A 23,537-nucleotide genomic window follows, 5' to 3' on the forward strand; every position below is an offset into this window, starting at 1 on the left:
CAATACAAATAAAGCCAGCACAGTAGTGCATACCTGTAGTCCTAGCCCTCAGGAGGGTGAAGCAGGAGGATCACATGAACCAGCAGGTTCCAGATCATCCTGAGTAACCTAGCAAGACCTTGTCTGAAAGGAAGGAAAAACCTAGAAGGCAACACACACATACAGGAAATTAATGTGAGGCAATTCCCTGTATAGCTATCCTTATCTCAACCAGGAACACTTGTTCCTTCCTATTATTGCCTATACTCTCTCTTCAACAAAATTAGAGATAAGGGCAAAATAGTTTATTCTCGGTATTGAGGGGTAGGGTGGGGAGAGGGAGGGGGTGGAGTGGGTGGTAAGGGAGGGGGTGGGGGCAGGGGGGAGAAATGACCCAAGCCTTGTATGCACATATGAATAACAAAACAATAAAAAAAAAGAAAGAAAGAAAACAAGAAAAATGTCCAGAAAAATCATGCACTAATACACAAACCTAATACTCAGAAAATGTTGGCTGTTACATTTATGGCCCATTTCACATTCCTGTATGGAAAATGTGTCATTAATTAATATCTCTCTAAGTCTGTACCTTGACTGAGATATTTTTAGACAAATGATGTTGGAAACATTGTCAGCAAAAAGAAAAATGACAGTTTCAGTTGTGCTGATAGCAACATGAAAGATGAAACAATTACCCACAAGGAAACCATTAACACTGATTTTGGTTAAGGTTCATAGGAAGACAAGCTGAGTCATGAGAAGCTTAAACAAAAGTTGAGTATAAATCAGCTTGTTCCTACAGGCCACATTCTCTTCTCACTGACACAGCAGGAAAAAGTTCAAGAGCTTAGAGAGACCAACTTTACTCCATTTGGAATTTAAAGTCACAAAGACAGCTAAGATGAAGTTGGCCTTGCAAACTACTGAGAAGCAAAGACTGTTGAAAAGAAACCCATTTAACTAAGAGAGGAACCAGGCAGTCTCTCCCCCAACAGTCCTAGGTTAGGCATTTTACTCTAGCACTTGGAGAGTATGAGAGAGGTCACAATATAGTGAAGTTAAAAATCATGCCTATAGGTAATTACAGGACAATATTAGGGAATTGTGCAAGTGGGTAACGCAGATTTGAGTTGTCAGGCAGAAAAGATCCTCAAAGTGACAGAGTTGGGAAGGAACTCAATAGCATCACCTAACATAAAGACTGCTTCATTTGACTTAACCTGCAATAGGTATATATTGATAAGAAGCATCTCTGGTTAATTTAAGAGTTTATTCATTCTTGAAGTTACAGAAAAACTATGAAAAAGATATTTTTAGAAAGATGAACCCTTAAGGTGTGGAAGAAAGAAGGGGAGAAGACAGCAACAAAAAAGGGAAGATAAATGTATCCAACCTAGTAGACCTTAAATGGTGAGTCCATAGTTCTCAGCTGAGAACCAGTACTGAAGGCACTGGCAGCAGCTTCCTATTCAACTGAGGCTGACACTGGAGCTGCAGAAATAAGGAACCCTGAGGGAATGATGTGAGTCAATCAGTTTCATCCCCATTCCAAAGACACCACTGCACCTGTCAAGTTGATTTTCATGAGAAATTAAAACAAGATCTCGGGCAAAGGCATAGGATGCCAGGCTGAAAACACGACATATATACTACTGAATGCTGAATACAGAACCCCTTGCTCTTCTGCTGCCTTCTTCCTCAACTTAGGGTCCAGAATCTTGTCAGATATACCTTTACTTCCCAGGTCTGAAACTGGAGGTCTCCAAGAAATCTCACCATCCCAAAAGGCCAAAAGATAAAAATTTTGGTGACTATCCAACAAATAAAGCATTTAGATAAAGAGCTCCACATGAGGACTCATGATTTCTCATCAATTTATAGGCTTTAAGCAAGAAAAGGCAGCCAAGGATTAAATCACCTACAGGAAACCTCTACCAGGGATGGTAGAGACTAAAAAACATCAGTGTGAATGCAGAAAATCCTTCCACCTTGAACAATGTCTTCAATCTCCCTGACACACCTGTACTGAGGTTTGAACTCAGTGCCCTGTGCTTGCTAGGCAGATGCTCTAGCACCTGAGCTATGCCCTCAGCCCCTCTCCCCATTACTTCCTAATCCCAACCCAAATCAAACTTTTGTCCTAACTACTGAGATAGCAGTGATTTAGTTAGCAGTTACTGAGCCAACCACAAAATTTGCAGTAGCATGTGACAGTTACTAATTCCTATCTCCTGATATTTGTTCTTAATTTGGCTTCCAAGACACCACTCTCTTCCTCCTACATGTAATGTTCCCCATTCCTCAGTCTCTTCTGCTGGTTTTTTCTCTCCCAACCTCTTATTGTTGCAGTGTCTTAGGGTTCAATCCTGGCACCTCTCAACTCTCTATACTCACTGACATGGTGGTTTTACCTGGTCTCATGGAGGGCTGGAAATATGCCCTCACTCTCATTGCTGTCCTCTGATCTCCTTCTTCAACTCCTGACTTGCAGAACCTACAGTCTGGTCAGCATCTCACCTTGATCTCTGACAGTCATGGACACTCTGACTGCCTTCTTTCTGTCTCCCATGATGGAGACTCCACTTGCCATATGCTCAGATGAGCTGTCTGCACCTCCTTCCTTCCTCTCACATTCCACATTCAACACATCATGAATCTGGCAGGCTAAACCCCTCCAAAATACAATTCACCTCACCACCCCCACTGCCACAACCCTGTACCAGACACACCTGACTATCTTCTGGTTACTGAAACCCCCTCCAAATTGGACAAAAGGGTTCTTCAACTGTAAAAAGCATGGTGCTAAAATTAGAAAAACTCCCATTAAGAGGTTTGGAAAGTAAATTTGAGAGAATTTCCTACAAGTAGTTCAAAAAGAAAAAAAGAACATCAATTTTGGAAGGCCAACATCCAAATAACATGAGCTCTCATTAAAGAAAAAAAAAGTTTGACCAGCTAAGAGTATAGTAGGTACCAGTGGATTCAGAAACAAAAACTACAGAGCAGCATAGACTCTCTGAACTGTTTCTGCCAGATATACAGAACCTGGTTCATACTCTCACCAAGCCACACACCCAGTCCCTAGAGCACCTCTGTTCACAGAACTTACTCATGGCATTGTCTGCTCCCTAACACAAGGCTTTAAAAATCTTCAGGAATGCTGAAGTTAGAAGACAAGACTATAAATTAGAAACATTTCCTGCTAATCTTCTAAGTGTTATCTAACAATAGAAAGAGTACTCTCTTCATGGCCAGCTAAGTTTGCGTTTGTCCCTTGGTTTTAGCAACTTCTACTTACATCTCATTGGCGAGAAAATATTCTTATGGTTACCTGGAATGAAAGGGAAGCTGAAAAATTCAATTGCTAATACAGACAAACTGCTATCTCTAACAGAAGAACAATTTCAAGCTCCTGCCTAAGTAATCTAAACACTCTATAACTCATGGCTTATCAGGATACCCACTGCCTCTCAATCCCACCCCTTAACATAATTGAAAGTCATTGGTACACTGTGGATATTCCTTTTGTACAGCAATATGCACTGTGTCCCTCCAAAGAAACACCTAGTAGAAGGGATAGTGTTACCATATGACTTAGATACCTCCAGATCACACTACCTTACCCTGCACACCACAGACAACCAAAGAAGTGGGCAGAATGAAGAACAAAAGCCATTACTAAGCCTTCAAAGAGAAGTCAGGATAGCTGATCTGAAGAGACACCACAAATCATGCATTTGCCTTCCTGGTCCAAAAACCCCACAAGAGCAGAAGATCTGAGAAAGCAAAAGCCCAGTACTGGCCTGGGCAAGAACACCTGCTGAGACAGAACTGCAATCAAGAGCCCTCCAATGGTAAGGAAGAGAACGACTGTACCATAAAGATCAAAAGGCAGGTATTGCTAGGAAAAGTGCCTCCTTTGCCTCTGTGTGGAAGAAGGAAAAAAAATAGTTTCGTAGGAATGTCCAGAATTATTGTCTCTAAATCATTATTTGAAATTTAATACAGCATAGAAGCTTCTAGTAAGTGCATGTCACCATGTGACTTGCTGACAATAGAATCAGGAACTATATTCAGCATTCTGTTATAAGGCAATATTGATGTATTAATCCCCAACTAGAAATAAGTACACCTGTAGAGTTACTTCAAAAAAACTATCAAAATGTGTTACATAAAAATTTCCTAAAGGTGCAATCATGCAACTTAAATTTTTATTTGAGTTTGCTGGCTTAGGTAAGTGAGCATAGCACATCAACTTATAAAAACTAATGTTTCTGAGGAGACACTTTTTACCATATTCATCTAAACATTTTGCACTTGACAGTGGAATGAAGGAACACTGAACTTGTGTTCTTTACCCACCCTGCTGCTAAGCACACTGAAGTATGTGGAAACACACAGCCCACCATGCACACACTGTGGAGCTGGCGACAAGACACACTACTACGTGGCTAGGCATTCTTCACATACATACAGGTGAACCACACAAGTTCCTGCCTAATATTTCAAGACCTTTAATTACCTAAAGACCACTTAAATTGCATGGAAAATATATCAATGTTATTCTTGTTTTACTCCATTAAAATAGTGGCATTCCATTCCTTATATATGTAAGACCTAACTCCTTATTATTGCTCTTCCCAAATTCCAATTTATACATTAACATGTGTACTGAGAAATTGTACCAAATTAATTCAAAATTGTAGTTTTCTCCAAAATTTCTTGAGACTTGAACCTTGTGTTTTGGAATTCAGACAGACCTGAATTTAAAACATGGATATGTAACTGATTAGCTCGGTTTCTCTTGGAGAGACTTAGTAAGCACTCTGAGTATCTGTTTATTTCTTATGAGAAATGGGTTTGTTGCAAGTAATAGTATTATATCCTTCAAAGGGTTATTGTAATGATTAGAGGTAATTTCTCTACTGTGTTGAATACAGTCTTTGCTACAATAGGCACTCAAACATCGAAGGTTCTCAAGTCTCTCTAAATATATATATAATTGTAGGCATCATTTCTCTCATAAATGAAATATTAATTAAGAAATAAGAGTGTACATTTCATATTGTTGTTTGGACCTTAAAAATAAAAGCAGAGCAGCATATTAGAATCACACTTCTATATCCAGTTGGGCTAATTCCCAGGTGTGGGAGAGGCTGAACCAGAGTACATGAAGATCCACACAAAGAACCATGGGAACATGGGCTGTTTTCAAAGCAGCAGGTGGCATAAACAATGCTCTATAGTAAGAAATGCACAAATGCTGAGACGAGATGAGAGGTATTCCCCCCAAAAATGACAGTGATGTCATAGCATGTGTCCTTTCATTAATACATATGAATAGAAATTTGCTCCTTAAACAGAATGGTGTTAAAAGGGAACCATTTCACACAAGACAAAATATATCCACTTTGAAGACATGCTTTTCAATATGAGCAACCGATAAAATAATCACAGAGTATTTGTATTCATCTGCAAAGAATACAGTATCTTTTTGAACACATCATTCATTCATCCATGAACAAATGTTCACAGAGTTCAAAATCTGAACCATGGGTCTTTCCCAACATTGAGGATACAGTTGTAAAACTGACAAGTATAATCCCTGCCCTGGTAGAGTTTACACCTTTCTAGCAAATAGTTAAAATACCGTATGCCCTTAAAAGAAAGAAACATGCATTTTTTTCATGTTCTGTAATATACGAATCCTATTCATTTATGCATCTTCTGTGTTTCAGGGAACCTGACACAGCGGGGCTTTGTACTAAGGCACAGAGAGTGAAAGGCCAGAATTCTTACAGACTGGTACTTAGGCTACAGAAAGAAAGGCTTTCCTGTTGGAAAAAAAATAAATCTGATACACAATCCAACACTGGTACGTGTCAAACATGTTTGCTTATACAAGGTTAATGATAAGTTTCTGATTAAGTCAGTAGGTTCCTACACCTATGGGCCCTGTTTATAAGAGCTGTATGAGTTAAATGGTTAGAGAACAAATGCATTTTGTTTGAGTCAGTGTGTCGCCTTCTTGTCTAGGCAGTGGGAAAAGTGGATACCAAGACTGTAATTCTCTTGGAATAAAATCTTTAAATGCAAACATGATTGCCTTTGTAGACTGTTTAATCTAGCAATATTGTATTTCATTTCTGGTCTTGGAGAGGCTTGTTGATTTGACCATAGTAGGTATGACTGGGTGCTTATCTCAACAGTTTAGATAAGACTTACTTGACTTTGGCAGGTGACAAAATCTAGAGAGGTAGAAAAGAAGGCTGGCATATTCCCAGATAATGTTTAAGCACAGTGTATGGATGAGCAAATAGTTTCAAACAACACACTGTACTTTGTGTAAAACATTCACTCTCTGTTGAATGTTTTCTGTAAACCAGCACTGCAAAATGTCCTTTATTGGGCATAACAGACTTCACCTTCTTGCTTAGGTAAACATTTAGGCTCCGGTAAAAGAAGCTTAGTGAGTTCCCCTGAAAATAGCACTCTAACTCTGGTATCACGTTTTTGCCACTGTTTTCTAACACATGTTCTCAAAGAAGAAGAATATTAAATTTTAATTTGAATGTGGTCATACATATACTCCATCTATCTGGAATCTAAAATGTCTAATGCCAAAATAACTTTTACATTGAAAAAAATCTTATTTTTTTAGTCTAGTTCTACACAAATATGTCTCACTTTGAATGAAATCCCAAGCAGAAAATCCTGCTCTTATGAACACAATAATTTTAATCACAGTTTTAAAGACAAACATCTCTTAAAGATAATGGACCAAAACGTTCACTTAAAAAGTAGCTTCTTTAGTATATTTAAGCATCTATGTATTGAGAAGTATGTTGAGCTATGGGAAGGCACTAAGAAGTTTGGTCACTAGAAGCTAAAAATTCATCAACAAAGAGAACTTAGTTGTGAATTTATATGACTCAGAACACTAAACATAATGTACTTAAATCAGAAGTGTTGTAGTAATACATTTCATCATATTACAGAGTTAAACTTAACTCACTTGTACTTCATGGCTACTTTTCCAAAACACTAAAATAAAAGAAAACATAGTATTTATTGCATTTGTCAATTTTATGTAGCTACAACCAAAATACCTGACACAACTTCAAGGAGGAAGGATTTATTTTGTCATTTTTTAAAGGGCTCAGTCCTGGGTTTCTTGGCCCTATACACTTGGGAAGAACTTTAGGGTGGCAGGAACATATGGCAGGGAAGGTCCTCACCTCCTGATGGACAGGGATTAGGGCCAGGGACAAAATACCCTCAAAAACACACCCCTATTGCTCCACTTTCTACAGCTAGATCCTAGCTCCTAAAGTTTCAGAATCTCCCAAAATAGCACCACCAGCTAGGAATCAAGCACCCAAAACATGAACGTTTTGGACATTTCGTATCCAAACTACAACATTTACCATGATCATACTGAAATAATTTCACATTTACTTGAGTTAATATGTGAAAAATACGAAGCACTAGTTTATGTGTACATCACATCTATTTTATTCATCTAATGAAGTTTTGTCTTTTTTCTCTTTTGATGTATAAATTGGTATGTAGGAATTAGTTTAATGCTCATTGCCTACAGGTATTAGAAATCAGTTAAATATGGGAAGAGCATCAAATATTAGGATTTCTCTGGTGTGCTTTTAATGAATAAAGCGTAGTTCATATGTAAGTAAAAGAAAGTTTTCAAATGAAAGATGGAGCTGCCTCTGTTCTAATTCTTTCACTCATGTATTTTTGACTTCAATTAAATGCCCATGAGTAAGTGGTGAATGGAAAGTCTTTCTTTTACCCACAATTCTGTTCTCACACTTTCCATTCTCCATCACACTCCTTGTGTGATGCCTTGACAGAACAAACTATCGATTTTGCTTCTCCAAACCCAACTTCCTCCCTCAGAACTTTAAATGTCCAGTGACTTTTAGTATTTCTCCAACTGCAACACTCCCAAAACACTTACTTAATGGAGCAAGATAAATACATCCTCTTCTCATGGCTTATCAGAAATTTCTTTTTAATTAAAGAAAACTATGTTTATTGAAGAGCTTCCAGACATCTCTTGATCATGAGCAATGTACAAATGGCAAAAAATACACTCTGGGCATCTCTGTTTAGCAAAACTTCAGATGGAAGGCATTAATTGAAGAAGAGGTTTAGCCTACATGAATTTCAGTACAAATCTGCTCCATCATATAATATTAAGCTCAATATTATATTTTTTGTAATAGATCAAATTATAGTTCGGGCTCCCAATTTTCCACATAAATAGTAAATATTGCTTCAATATTCTACCCGAAGAGCTGAACTACTCCTCTAACAACAGTCTTGACTGACCAGGAACCTCTTTAAGCTATTGCAAAAATGTGCTAATGCCTTTTTTTTTCCTTTTTAGACAGGATGTAACTTATGTAGGCCAGGCTGGCCTCAAACTATGTAGCCCAGCTGACCTTGAATTTGCAATCCTCCTGTCTCAGCCTCCAAAATCCTTGGATAACAAGTGTGTGATACCATGCCTGGCTGCTCATGTCTTTTTCTTGGCTGCTCCTATACACAAATAATCCCATGAAAAGAAAACCATTAAAAAGCAATGTAGACATCAAATTTCACAGTTACTTCACATAAAGATCCTTTTGTGTTTTTATTTGTTTCCTATTTGCAAGGAACAGAGTAGAGAGTCATTTGAAAGTTTTGTGGTAGGAATGGTTGACAGTGGCTAAAATACTTTGCCAGAGCACTTAAAAAATTTGATTTCAGTTGAATAAGGTTCCTTGTTTAAGAAGAAGCAATTTCCTATTAATAAATATTCCAGAGAATAACATATCTCCTTCCATTCCCTTTCTTTCTAGTTGTGGAGAGAAGAAGTATATTTCTCCTCACCTTCCAGGCTCCACCAAGGAAAACTGTAACCTCTTTTCCAAAACTCATTATGACACACAATGAAAAAGTTAAAAAGGTGGGAAATAAGAGTTCACATCCCAGACTTTATCATATTGCAACACTTCAAGCCTTTTGTAAAGAATTCTGAAATTACTAGTCAAGAGTATCACAGATACTAGGAAAGTGATGCCATATCTTCATGGTACCCAGGCCTTGTGGTACACATAGCACATGATGGAAATTCAACAGTCCAAAGATCATGGCCAAGGTATGGACAACTGACCCTCTATGGCTGGTACTTTTGAAAGAAGGGAGGTAAGGAGGGAGGGGAAAAGGAAGGAGTTTGTCTTAAAAGTAAAAATTGTGGGTCAGACATGTTTGCTATTTCTACAATCCAAGCACTCCAGAGGCTGAGATGGGAAGATTTTGAGTTCTAGGCCAAAATATACTAAATGCTAAGACATTCAGGAAAAATAATGAAAATCCCTCAAAAGCAACAAAAAGAATGCAAATTATGCATTTTGTAAAGTGTTCTAAACACTAAACATTTCAAATGTTTCAAAAAATAAGTTTATAGCCATAAGTGCATACATTAAAAGGACAGAAAGTTCTCAAATAAATGACCCAATGGTACACCTCAAACTCCTAGAAAAACAAGAACAAGCAAACCCTAAACAAGCAGGAGAAAAATAATATAAGGACCGAAATTAATGAAATAGAGACAAAAAAATATAAACACTCAATGAAACAAAAAGCTAGTTCTTTGAAAAAATAAACAAGATTGACAAATCTCTGGCAAATCTGACTAAAACAAGGAAGGAAAAGACCCAAAATAGTTTAATCAGAAACAAAAAAGGGAAGGTAACAAAAATGGGGAGATAACCTATATTCCAATAAATTGGAAAATCTTGAAGAAATGGACAAATTTCTACCTACTTATGACCACCCAAAACTGAACCAAGAGGATATTAATCACCTAAACAGATCTATAACACATAATGAAATTGAAGCAGCAATAAAGAGTCTACCAAAAAGAAAAGTCCAGGATCTGATGGATTCTGTACTGAATGCTACCAAAACTTTAAAGAAGAGCTAATACTATCACTCCTTAAACTTTTACACAAAATATAAAGGGAAAGATTACTGCCCAACTCATTCTATGAAGCCATTATTCCACTCATCCCAAAACCAGACAATAACACATCCAAAAAGGAGAACTACAGGCCAAATTCTTTAATGAACATTGATGCAAAAATCCTCAATAAAACAATGGCAAATCGAATCCAACAACATATCAGAAAGATCACTCACCATGACCAAGTTGGCTTTATCCCGGGGATGCAGGGATGGTTCAACATAAGCAAATCAGTAAATGTAATACAGCACATTAATAGAAGCAAAGACAAAAACCACTTGATCATCTCAATAGATGTAGAAAAAGCCTTCAATAAGATTCAACCCATTTCATGATAAAAGCTCTAAGGAAACTAGGAATAGAAGGAATGTACCTCAACATTATAAAGGCTCTATATGACAAACCTATATTCGACATCATACTTGATGGGGGAAAACTGAAACCATTTCCCCTAAAGTTAGGAACAAGACAAGGGTGCCCACTCTCCCTATGCTTACTCAACAGTCCTGGAATTCCTAGCCAGAGCAGTAAGCTAAGAAGAAGAAATAAAGAAATACAAATAGGCAAAGAAACAGTCAAACTATCCCTATTTGCAGATGACATGATCCTATACCTCAAAGACCCAAGAAAATTCCACTCCAAAACTAGACACGATAAACAGCTTCAGCAATGTAACAGGATACAAACTCAACTTACAAAATCAGTAGCCTTTCTATTTACCAACAATGAACAAATTGAGAAAGAATATTAAAAACAGTCCCATTTACAAAGAGTCTCAAAAAAATAAAATAAGTAGGAACAAACTTAACAAAGGATGTAAATGACCTCTACAAGGAGAACTATAAACCATTGAAGAAAGAGATAGAAGAAGACTACAGAAGGTGGAAACACCTCCCACCCTCATGGACTGGTAGAATAAATAAAGTTAAAATGCCTACACTACCAAAAGCAATCCACATGTTCGACACAATTCCCATCAAAATCCCAATGAAGTTAATCACGGAGATTGACAAATTTACCCTAAAGATCATTTGGAAACACAAAAGACCACAAATAGCCAGGGCAATACTGAGCAAAGAGAGCAATGCTGGAGGTATCTCAATACCTGACTTCAAACTGTACTACAGAGCCATAGCAATAAAAACAGCATGGTACTGGCACAAAAACAGATACGAAGACCAGTGGAACAGAAGAGAAGACCTGGATATGAATCCACGCAGCTACGCATGTTTTTGACAAAGGCACCAAAAACATACGATGGAGAAAAGACAGCCTCTTCAACAAATGTTGCTGGAAAAAGTGGTTATGTGCCTGCAGAAAACTGAAACTAGATCCATGTCTATAACCCTGTACTAATATCGACTCAAAGTGTGTTAAGGATCTTAATATCAGACCCGAAACTTGAAGTTAGTACAGGGAAGAGCAGGGAATACTCTGGAAGCAATAGGTATAGGCAAGTTCTTCCTCAGTAGAACTCCAGCAGCCCAGCAACTAAGAGAAAGGATGGACAAATGGGACTCCATCAAATTAAAAAGCTTCTGCACAACAAAAGAAACGGTCTCTAAACTGAAGAGACTGGACACAGTGTGGGAGAAAATATTTGCTGGCTATACATCAAAGGACTGATAAACAGAATATACAGGGGGCTCAAAAAACTAAACTTCCCCAAAATCAATGAACCAATAAACAAGTGGGCAAATGACCTAAACAGAACTTTTTCAAAGGAACAAATGCGAATGGCTAAAAAACACATGAAAAAATGCTCACCATCCCTGGCCATAAAGAAAATGCAAAACAAAACCACACTAAGATTCCACCCCACCCCTGTTAGAATAGCTATCATCAAAAACACCACCAACAACAAATGTTAGTGAGGATGTGGGCAAAAGGAACCCTCATACACTGCTGGTGGGAATGTAAACTAGTACAACCACTTTGGAAAACAATATGGAGGCTTCTTAAAAAACTAAACATAGATCTGCCATACAATCTAGCAATACCACTCCTAGGGATTTACCCAAAGGAATGAGACTCAGGTTATTACAAAGGCACCTGCATACCCGTGTTTATTGCAGCAATATTCACAATAGCCAAGTTGTGGAAACAGCCAAGATGCCCCACTACCGATGAATGGATGAAGAAAATGTGGTATCTATACACAATGGAATTTTTCTCAGCCACAAAGAATGAAATTTTGTCATGCACAGGTAAATGGATGGAACTGGAAAACATCATCTTAAGCAAAGTTAGCCAGGCTCAGAAGGACAAAAATTGTATATTCTCTCCCATAGGTGGATCATAGACCCAAAACAATTACAATAATGTTATTGGACATGGGTCACACTAAGGGGAGAATATGTACAGGAGGAATAGGGAAAGGGAAGGAACCCTAACTTGAAAGTGTTTGATGTGTCCACTGTAGAGGAGTGAATAAAGTAATCTTAAACTGGCAGAGGTCACTGTGGGAAGGTGACCGGGAATTAGTGAAGAGGTCAGGTAGAGATGATTCAGTGTAGGTTGTAACACACTTGTGCATGGAAGCAATGATAGGAATCTCTCTGGATAGCTATCTTTATCTCAAGCTAGCAAAAATGCTTTGTCTTCTTATTATCTCTTGTGTTTTCTCTTCAACAAAATCAGAGAACAAGGGGGCAGAACAGGTTGTGCCTAGAAGGGGGTCGGGTGGAGGGAGGGTGTGTGGAGTGGCCCAAATAATGTGTACACATGTAAGTAAATGTAAAAATGATAAAACAAAATAAAATAAACAGAAATGCCTGTTAGGATTTAAATAAATTATTTAGGTGTAATTTGAAGTAAACTTAATATTCTTGTATTTATCATTTCCAAACATCTGTATATTTCAGAAGACATGAATCAGATAAACCTGGTGGTCTTAGCAGACCCAGATACTCCAAGCTTAGTGAGGCATGGTGTTGATAAAACATGTTTTCTTGCTCCATTTATATATATGTATTTAAAATGAAATAAGATACCTACAGATATATTTAGATATCACAGTCTACATAGGGGCTAACTGGTATAAAAAAATCGATCACTGTAGATTTTGAAATAAAATATTCTAAGAATTAAAAAATACTTTTTCCAAAAGAAATAATATCAACTTGAAAACTATAAAAAATTTAATTACTAGAATTTCCCTATAGATATAAATATTTGAGGTTATCTTTACATAAATGTTAGCAAATCAAGAAAGCTACTATTATTTGTATTACATTTTATGGAAGGAATATTTAGAAGAACTGTTTAGTGGAAACAATATAAATACATAACATGATTTTAAAACAATTTTTAATTATGTGTCTTAAATTTTCCAGGTGAACTAGTGCTAAGTTTGAAGCACAAATGAGAAAATCTTGGAAATAAAGTGAAAGAATAACCATATTCATGGCTTCAGGACAGCCCCAAGTTTCATATTCTTTCTTCTATAATCAATAAGTCCTACTGTGGAATAATGTCATAAAAATATGAGCTAAGGTTCAATTCAGGAATCTTTGCTGATCCTATACGGAAAGACTTACAATAATTCATTTAGTCTTGATTTAATAATTTATGTGTGTCATAAAATGATGCATGAGGTCTTTCTTTTTATATAAACAAAATCTAAGTAATAAACTTTTAAAATTAAAGCTTATTTGGATATCAGATTTCTGAAAGGAAGTTTTAATGAAGACATATTATCTCACATGTACATTTCTCCACTACAAGGCCACAACTGACTAAAGGTTTTGTGGCATCAGTGTAGCCCATTTTCTTCTCAGATTTCTAATTCTGAGAGACTTCACATTTCAATGAAAACCATTCATTCAACCTTCCAACAGTATTTACTCAATTTTTAATGTTTCAACAAGTATAGTAAATAGGTCTTAAAATTCTATATCCCTGGTGAGGAAAACTCTTGAAGGTAAAAAAAGGGAGGGAGACATGACACAATTTCTAAGCAAGCCTTGTAAACTTCAGCTTCATAAAGGATCAGATATTGGTAAACCAAACGGGGAAAAAAACACAACATTGCCCACAGTGAGCACAATTTTTGAGAACATTACAAAAATAAACAAATGATTATGGATAAATTTTTTTATGGTAATTAACAGGCAAGTGAAAAAAAAATGTTTCTCCAAGAATGAAACCAGAAACTCCAGGAAAAAGACCTGGAGTTTGTAATCTACAACTTGTTTCGTAGAAAATTACATATGAAAATTATTATTTAGTGGTAGTCTAGCAGGGCAGAAGAACTGCTAGATGTGTGGGTTACCCACATATGGAAAGTCACCATAAAGCAATCCTTCAGATTCCTGGAATACAGAAATCTATTTCCAGATTTTTTACAAAAACTGTTCTTATGACTTATACACATTTCTACAAATTAGATTAAATATCAGGAAAAATAAAATGTCAAAGGAATAATCACTACTTCGATTCTCCCCATCTCCCGTATCCCATACCATGACTCCAGTCTGAAGATGGCCCCAATGCTAAGAGCCATGCCTGGGAAGTGTGACTGACTCACAGGGCATGGAGAACAATGTTTAAGAAGCCACACAAATATGGGAGCCCTCAGCCTTTGAAGTTTCCAAAACAAATTGCTCTCCTTATAGATAAAATACAGTCCAAAGATACAGCCATGCTCAACCTCTAAGAGCCACTAATATAAATAATTCTTATATTTGTCCTTATTAGGCAAACATAGATGGTGACAAGCCTGTGCTAAATTCAGCATTTCAATAACACTGACAGAAAACCCAAACTCTAGAATGCAGATAGACTCTCCTTGAACTGAAACTCCCATTTCTTTGCTCTCTCCTCACTCCCACACTCCATCAGAAGACCTCTGCCATTCTGCTCCCTCCTCTGTCCCATGGCAAATGCTTGTATGAAGATCTGTTCAGGGTAATGGAGGAAAATAAAATCTCTAAGCTCTCTTGACCACTGATTTCTTGGGCTCTAAGTTTCAAACACATCCAATGTCTGAAGACATACCTCATTTATTAAGAAATGTAGGAAGGAAAGGTCAATTTTGATTCAGTGCTTAGACTTACTATAGGGGTGTTGTGTGTTTACAGGTAAGAACTCATTTCACAGCTCTTCATATGAGAAGGGAAACTGAGGAATAAGAACATGAAATTATTTATCCAGGTTTACTCAGCGAGCCAGTCCAACAAAGTTGGGCTTAATCTTTGTTTAGCTACACAAGCCAGCAAGTGGCAAAACTAGGATTCAAATCTATCTTAGTCAGCTCAGGCTGCCACCATGAAATAACATAGATTGGGTGACTTAAACAACAGAAATCTACTTTCTCATAGTTCTGAAGGTTGGGAAGTCCAACATCAAGGTTCTGGAAGATTCAGTTCTAGGTGAGGGCTCTCAGAAGAGGCAGAAGCCTTGTAGACAGCTGTCTTCTTGCTGTGCCCTCCTATGGCAGGGTGGAAGGGTGAAGACAAAGAATAAGCTTTGGTCTTTCTACTAAAAGGGTGCTAATCCTCTCAGGGGGCCCCACATTCATGAATTAATGTAAATCTAATTCCCTCAAGGTCCCACTTCCAAAAACCATAACATCAAGAGTTAGGTTTCAGCATATAAATTTAACACAAGCATCAGCATGCAACAAAATCCAAGTGCTTGGCTCCAGAACCTGTTCTCTGAATCATTACCACACTGTACTTAAAAGGACAGGAAGTAGAGATGCTAGGACGACACAAGAATTAAAGAGCATGCTGTGAGAGTAAGAAATAAAAGCCATCATTCCCAAGGGCTATATTGTGTCAGCTGTTTAAATTCCTATATGATCTCTGAGCAATCGGTAACTTAGAAAAGAGTCAGCCTATTCCACAGCCCATGCACCACACCCATTTTATAACTACTCACACTATGCTTTCCTTCACGGATAAGCTAAGTCCAAATGACTTTTTCTGTATTTCAGTTATTTATGCCTAGTTCAATCAAGAACAAATAACTCCATTAAGGATTTTCTCTTTTTGCAGTACTAGGTATTGAACCCAGAGCCTTGTGCTTGTTAGGCAAGCATCTACCATTTGATTCACATACCCAGCCCCTAGAATTTATTTTGAAAGTATTTTTTCTGATGTAATTCACAGATATGAAAACAATCCACAACTTCATTTCTCTAAAGAACAGTCAACTGGGAAAATTATCTAAAATAACAGAAAGCATTAAGTAAAATTTGCTAAATTATATTTCTTAATGTTTTGATAACTGTGAAACACAAAACTCATGGTAAAAAAATATTGTAGCCTTTTTTCCAGTTTTTTTGGGGTTTTTTGCCTATCCTCATTTTATTAGGTAACACATATCCTCCTATAACAAGCTAACACATTGCTGTCCAGGAGAGAGCACTGAACTAGGAGTCAAGGGAATAAGATGTTCTTTCTTGCCCTATGAAGATAAAATACCAGGTTGACACACTGTAAGTCTCAACTCCACTGTAAAATGGAAATTAATCCTCCTTCTCAGAACCATTTCATACAGGATCATCAATAGTAGTAGAAGGAAGAGGGGGGGAAAAAGAAAATCAAGCCAACCATTAATTTTATCTCTGCATGCTAATAAAAATGTGATTGTGAATGCTGTTATGACATGTAGCCTACTTACCAATAGCAGTTCTCTTCTTAGTATCTGCTATATTCCATAATTCTTTCCTAGACTATCATGAGGATAAGGCTTCTCAGCTTTTAGTCCGTTTGAAGCATGCCAACACCAATCAAAAGAACAGCAACATGACACAGGGTCCAATGAGGAGTCTGAATTAACCCACTGAGATTTCACTAGAATTTGGTTTAAATTCATGACCACATTTATTGTCCTTGTAAGGTAAGTTCACCATATATACAGATATAGATAGGTATCTAGATACATATATAGATACAGATATGTGTGTATGTGTGTAACACATAATTATAATAATATAATAAACATTATATAACTACAATTATATATATATGTATTTAAATTAAAAACAAAAAATAAAAAGCAATCATTGCAATCAGGCTTAGAATAAAAATTAAAATAACCATGATTTAATTGACTGTATCATTTATATTTTTGAGGGAAGGCTTGGTAGTTTACATCACTATCATTTAATTTCAATACACATGATTTTCATCAACTATACTTAAGATAAATCTAGCATGAAACCAGGGCCATTCACATCCTGGGTTAGCCATTCCTGTAAGACACATGGGTGAGACCATTTAGCACATTTTAGATTCCCCTTGTTGCAATGCCCATAATCTACTTGGAACTACATTTAGAGAGGGAATGCAAACGTGTACAGGAGCTAGTTAAAGCTTTGATTCTAAGGGCAGCCAGTTGTCCCACTAAGGGTCCATGCAGGAGTCACAGATGGCTGCCCAGCACTATATAATCAAGGCCATACTCCAGAGACATCTAATGCAAGCTGCCCAGCTATGCCCACCTACATCAACTGAGCCTTTTTAAAACTTAGAATACAGTCTGCAACTGGCTTTTGTTGGTAAAACTATTCACTCAAGGTATATGAATTATCTAAAATGGTTTCCTCCTCTTCCACAGAGAGAATATGGATGGTTAAGGAACTTTAAGGCATTTTCCTGGCGCTTAGGACATAAACAGGGCTGGATGTAGAGGCTGACTGAGTTGGGTCTCTAGATGCCTGGTGCAAATTATAAGAGCAACAGAGTCCACCTTATAATGTGTTCGCATCTGTGTGCAGTCAGCCTCGTGAAGTACCTTAAGGGCAGAGAGCCAGCCAACCTCAAGTTTTGTGGCAGGTTTTTCAGTTGTTTCTGCAAACCCATAAATGTTTGTTTAATAAATATCAGTACTATGAGGGAGGATTACATCTGAAACTTGCTTCAGTTTGATCTGGTAGTAATGACTATTAATGAACCTGAGAAATTTCCATTTTACACTTGTTTTCCACACTTTCAAAAGTATCTCATTTTGGATAATGAAATTGGAAGATTCTACTTAGTAAGGAGATTGTGGGGGAAGAGGATAAAGCTAAGCCTTACAGAATTTGAAATCTTTTCCAGCTACTATTATCTACCAAAATGAACCTAAGACCTGTGAATTCTATATCGATCCCTAAAATATGAACTGCATGTTGTATAAAAAATTCAGCATCTTTCCACAAAACTAAACTAGTACTAAAGGCTGAAAGATACATTCCTACAATTAATGTGTGGAAGTAACAGGCTATATGACTTGAATCAATTCTCCCACTAAACAACTAAAAGGTGACTGGATAAAATATATTTGTAAAGTATCATAAACACACTCAAGAGCTGACAAGGCAGTAAGAAATTACCATGCTACACAAAAGGGAAGAAGGAACCCAGAGAAGTGAAGGGGTTCACAAACTACTTTTGTCTTGAGACTTTTCCCAACCTATCCCAACAAATGTGAACTTTCTGTTTACAGCTTGCTGGACCTGGAGCCAAATATCAAGGCCCAAAGCCCACACAAGTGGGGGTTTTCCAGACCCTCCCCACAATAGACTGGCACCTACAACACTATGGACTCAGGGAAGTAATGGGTACAGAGTTAATTACTGCCTGACAGGACCCTTGGAGCTTGATTTAAGTTGATCTTAAACCCAAAGTGTCCCTGGGTCCTTAAACACAAAAAGTAAGCCCCCTTACAAAGAAGTACTAGAACATGCAGGTCAGTTTAGAATTTGCCAGGGAGATTCACTGTTGCTTTCTATGTAAGTTTCACACACCTTGCAAGTTACACACACACACATACACATGCACGCACACGCACGCATGCACAGAGGCTGCATTTAGTAAACTTACTTAAGCACCCAGTCCCTCTCTCCTGTTTCCTAACCTTATATGTTGCTGAGAAAACCTCCTGTAGTGAGAATAACTTGCCTTCGCCTGAGAGGCAGAGCATGGTGTGGTGCATTTGACCTCTGACACCTGGAATCCAAATCTTACACTCATCACCATTAACAGAGCACTTTAAAATGGAAACATTACAAAGTAACTTAAAGGCTAAACTTTTCTGGAGTTTTAACAGGAAAGAAAGGTAGAGAAAATAGTTCCACCAAATATAAGGGAATAGCCCCAAATCAACAGTGTGTGGAGAAAAGTTACGATGAGGCCTGAGCTGCCAGGTGCAGCAGTGAATCTATCTGGCAACTTCTAAACTGAGCTGCAGGTTCTAGCAGTCTCTTGATGGGAAGGTGAAACTGCAGCATGCCATCTCTGAAAACTCCCACTTGATGGTTTAGAATAGCTTATTAAACAATATTACATATGCTTTGCTTCACAGATACCAATGCTGACTGTAAGAAAGATGCAATCCTGGGCAAATCACACATCTGATACAAAAGCCCGAGCCTAGTTAGTGAAGAGGCCCCATGCAAGGTCAGCACTTCCATTAGAGCCACAATGCACTGAAAATGAAACTGAGCCGTGAACATTTCTTAGTTTGCTTTTCTATAAAATGACACTAAGGTTTGGATAAATTTTGTGGCCGCTCTACATCCCAAGTGAATGATGTTTATGCTTCTGTGGATTTCTCAGTGGAGGCATATCCTGAGAGAAGCAAAGTTTACTCTAGAAGCCACAAGTGACCCCACATGGGAGCCATGGCCCCAGGCAGTACACTGAGGCAGAACAGCACTTTCTTCATGGAAAGGCACAACTGCTTGCTTCTGCAGCCTCTGAAGGTGATGAGGTTTTAGAAAATGGGTGTGCAGGGTTTCAAAGTGACCCAAGCAATCCTAGTGGAATAAAGTTTACACATAATTCCCTTTGACCCTCCAACTACTGACATTCATGCCATGTTCCTCTTCACGTTGCATGTTAAGCAAGCAAATTTTCAATGACCTCTTGCTGGCCGTGCCACAGACGCACATGTCAGGCAGACTCTTTGTTCAGACGGTTCTCATTATTAGCTCAACCCGAGTTGAATATTTGACTGAAGGGAAAGACCATATCATTATTTTCAGATTTCATTCTATGATTTCATTGGGCCTATGTCTGCCAGCTTTAGAAACACCACGTCCTTTTTGGCGCCAGCCCTGGCGTTCTCGTCTATGACTATTAGCCCAAATGTTTCAGTTCAAGGAAGTCTCCTCACCATCAAATCAATTTAACAAAAACATAAATTGTGATTAAGAGTTACTCATCAATCGGCAGGGCAACCCACAGTTGTGTTATTTATGAATTATTTCACACAAGGCTTTAGGCCTAACAAATGGACTCCACATTCATAAAGTGTAGGCTAGAAAGGCAGTTAAATGTTTTCATGATTTATAAAGTCTGTGTTATACTTGAAACCATATTTCTTTAATAGGTAAACTGACATTCTATTGGATAATTCAATCTGCTTTAAATCATCTTAAAGGTTCTGGGGACATAAGGGCCATTCAGAATATGAATTCACCTTTGGGCAAAATCTCTCAGCATAAATATTATAGAAGCCTATGGCATAGGAATCCCTGTCAAGCATAGGGCAGAATTCAAACATTAAAATAGTGATAGAAAAGTCATTTAGAAATGTTACAAATCACTTTAATTCCAAACATAGGATACTTAGTGTTAAGTTAAAGTCAGGTGTGATAGCTCATACCTGTAATCTCAATTATAAGAGAGGTGGTGATCAGAAGATCATGGCTTAAGGCCAGCGCCTCCAAAAAATTATTGAGCCCATCTCAACAAACAAACTGAGCATGGTAGCATATACCTATAATCCTAGCTATGTAGAAGGCATAGGTAGGAGGAATGCTGTCCATGGTCTGCCTTAGGCAAGATGTGGAAGATTTTATCTGAAAAGTAACTAAAATAAAAAGGGCTTGGGGATGTGGCTTAAGTGGCAGAGTGCTTGCCTTCCAAGCATAAAACCTTGACTTTGAAAACCAGTACTGCCAAAAAAAAAAAGTAAGTTAAAACAGCAACATAAAAGAAGTAACAAGATGTCATGATATTACTGCTTCCATGTGTCTGGACACTGTCAACAATATAAGTTGGCAAGAATGATTTGAAACCATATTTGGTGGTCATTAGAAAAAGCAATTCAATCCCTCTATGGTAGAAAAGGCCAAGGGTTTACATTATAGTTGTCCTGAATACCTAGAAGACGTTTTCTACCCTAAAGAGCCATGCATAATGAAGTTGTTTTTAGTCTTTCAGCATCTCACCGTGCTCTGGAACAGGAAGACTGAGTAACGTCCCATTCCCCATCCAATGCTTTGAAGACATCCAAGACAACAGGTCATGCAGTCTCTTGAAAACCTCTTTCAGTCCATCTAAACATGACAGTCTAGTTTACAACATCTCTAATCATAAGAACATCCTTAAACAACAATTAGAACAAGCATCTGGTTAACACAGGCCAGCCAGAATCTTAGGGCCTCTTTTTTATGTTACGTCATCAAACACCTGAGATTTGAGGTCCAACCAACTTTTCCCTCCTGTGAACCGTCTCCTTGAGATACTCGGATGTCTGGGGTAGACCCCACTATCTGGCTCCCCGTAGTATTTGCCCACAACTCTGTGGGCATGATAACCAGAAGTAGACACTTCAGCTATGGTCTAACCAGTTACAGAGCCCAGTGGGACTAGTACTTCTGGGGATATAAAAAATTAAATACTTATTAATAACAGATTAAATATATTTGCAATGGACTGAATATTTGTGTAGTTCCCCCTGCCCAATTTATCTATATACTGTAATTCTACCTCCCAATGATGTTGTAATTGTGGTACTAGGTGGGATATTTAGGAGTGACCAGATCTCTAACGTGGAGCATTCACAAATGGGATTAGTGCCCTTACAAAACAAGAGCACTCTCCCCTTTTTGCCATGTGAGAATCCATGCAGAAAAGAGTCAACTGCAACCCAGAACAGGGACTTCCCAGAACCCAACTCTGCTGAAACCCTGACCTTCAGGGGCTGGAACCTAGCCCCTGAACTGTGAGGAATAATCCACCCATCAATGGTAATTTTTTTTTTAAATCATAGAACTGTAGAACAATAACATCAATGAGGGTTAGGCCCTTAGCAAGGTACAAGAAGAAAAGAAAACAATAACCTTTCCAGAAGCAATCATGGCAGAAAGTTTGGTGGCACTTGCAGGAGGCATTCTAACTTCAGTACATACAGATAAGTATGAAATAATTTTATCACCAAACATCAGATACTTCTACCCAAATTTTAATTTTCAAAGGTGAACTTTATTCTTATACTTACCATGTTGTATGTCTTTCATATCTAAATGAAGACTAGACATTAAAATTCCAACTGCTTGTGATCTTTTGTTGCTTAGTAACTTGACCACCTGCTCAAGAAAGAAAAAGGATAAACATTAATTTAAACTACAGTATGCTTAATAATGTCTTCTTCATGTTAAATGAAGAACAAATTAAGAGAAAACACATTGTGGCATTACCTTAAATATTCCAAACTGGTTTTTTTTCTAATATTTGAACAGAGTTTCAGGGCTCTCTATAGTAATTCTTAAAAATTTACCAGTACCCCCAACCCCATATTCACAATCAGCCTCAAAGTCATGTTCTTTACCAGTCTTGTAAGAGCCTGATCTGTCAAGAAGTAGAATTTCTAATTGTCTAGAAAATTAGTCTGATCTCTGTGAAATAACAATTACACATTTGATCATTTACAGCATGAGATATAAAGAAAGTTCCTTTTTTTTTTAACATGAAGCTTTGAAAAGCTGGTCAATAAGGGCAAAATACCAGTATGCACAAAGAATCTGTCTCAATAGATTAGCTGTACCATAAAACAGAGAATGTGCTTTTATTTGGGTCATTTAAAAGTCTTGCTATTCTACTGGCAGTTTCTTTCATTCTGCATTTGACCCACGTTTTGTGGAGAAATTTCCAACTAGCTAATAGAGGAATACAAACATCAAAGTGGAAGGAACACATCCACTTTGGCTCAATCTCAAATCTGGCTGTCAGGAGATCTGGAAGAATCAATGCGCACACACACCCATGGCAGCTTTGGGTGGGCGAACTGTTATACAACAGACATGTTCCAGCCATGTCCTCCAGACGCTATGCACCGTCAATAAATCCTGCTCAGGAAATTCTTACCCCAGGCCCTGAAACTTCAGAGTCAGCAATTCCTACATGTGTATTCTCCCCATTCTCTTAAGTCTGCTCAGAAAAATGTTAAAGGAAAAGGAAAATGGTTCTGATCAAATGGCCAGACATGATAACTGCCTAAGTAACTATCACCTTTGTTAATCTTGTCTTTCTTTTTGGCTTAAGTTGAGTCAATCAGGAAGCTAATAAAATAATTTTACCCACACAAAATAACTGAGTAAAATCAAACAATATTCTTAAAGGCAGGAAAAAGTGTTCTTGGTCCCTCAGCAGGAATGGGGGTAGGGAATAAAACACTTCCAGAAGGACCAACCACAAAACTTCCCTGTCATTTCTGAAAGACTCAGGTGGAAAGTGACTGAAGTCTTTATTATAAATTTGCTCTTCCAGCACTATATTAAATTTAACCTCGGAAAACTGGCTTAAAATTT

General features: G+C 37.7%; 1 protein-coding gene across 3 annotated transcripts in view; it reads right to left on the minus strand.

The window, feature by feature from the left end:
- The window catches only part of Fmn2 (formin 2), a 338,855-nt gene that overhangs the window by 166,591 nt on the left and 148,727 nt on the right, over positions 1-23,537 (minus strand). For 2 of the 3 annotated variants that reach the window (XM_074047221.1, XM_074047224.1), the window contains one exon: positions 22,229-22,316. In XM_074047221.1, coding sequence (XP_073903322.1) covers positions 22,229-22,316 — 88 coding nt within the window. Of the gene's footprint in view, positions 1-21,176; positions 21,285-22,228; positions 22,317-23,537 lie in introns of all 3 variants that reach the window. The other variant, XM_074047222.1, reaches the window with a different exon arrangement.

This window comes from Castor canadensis, chromosome 11, assembly GCF_047511655.1.
Source record: "Castor canadensis chromosome 11, mCasCan1.hap1v2, whole genome shotgun sequence".
Classification (NCBI taxonomy): domain Eukaryota; kingdom Metazoa; phylum Chordata; class Mammalia; order Rodentia; family Castoridae; genus Castor; species Castor canadensis.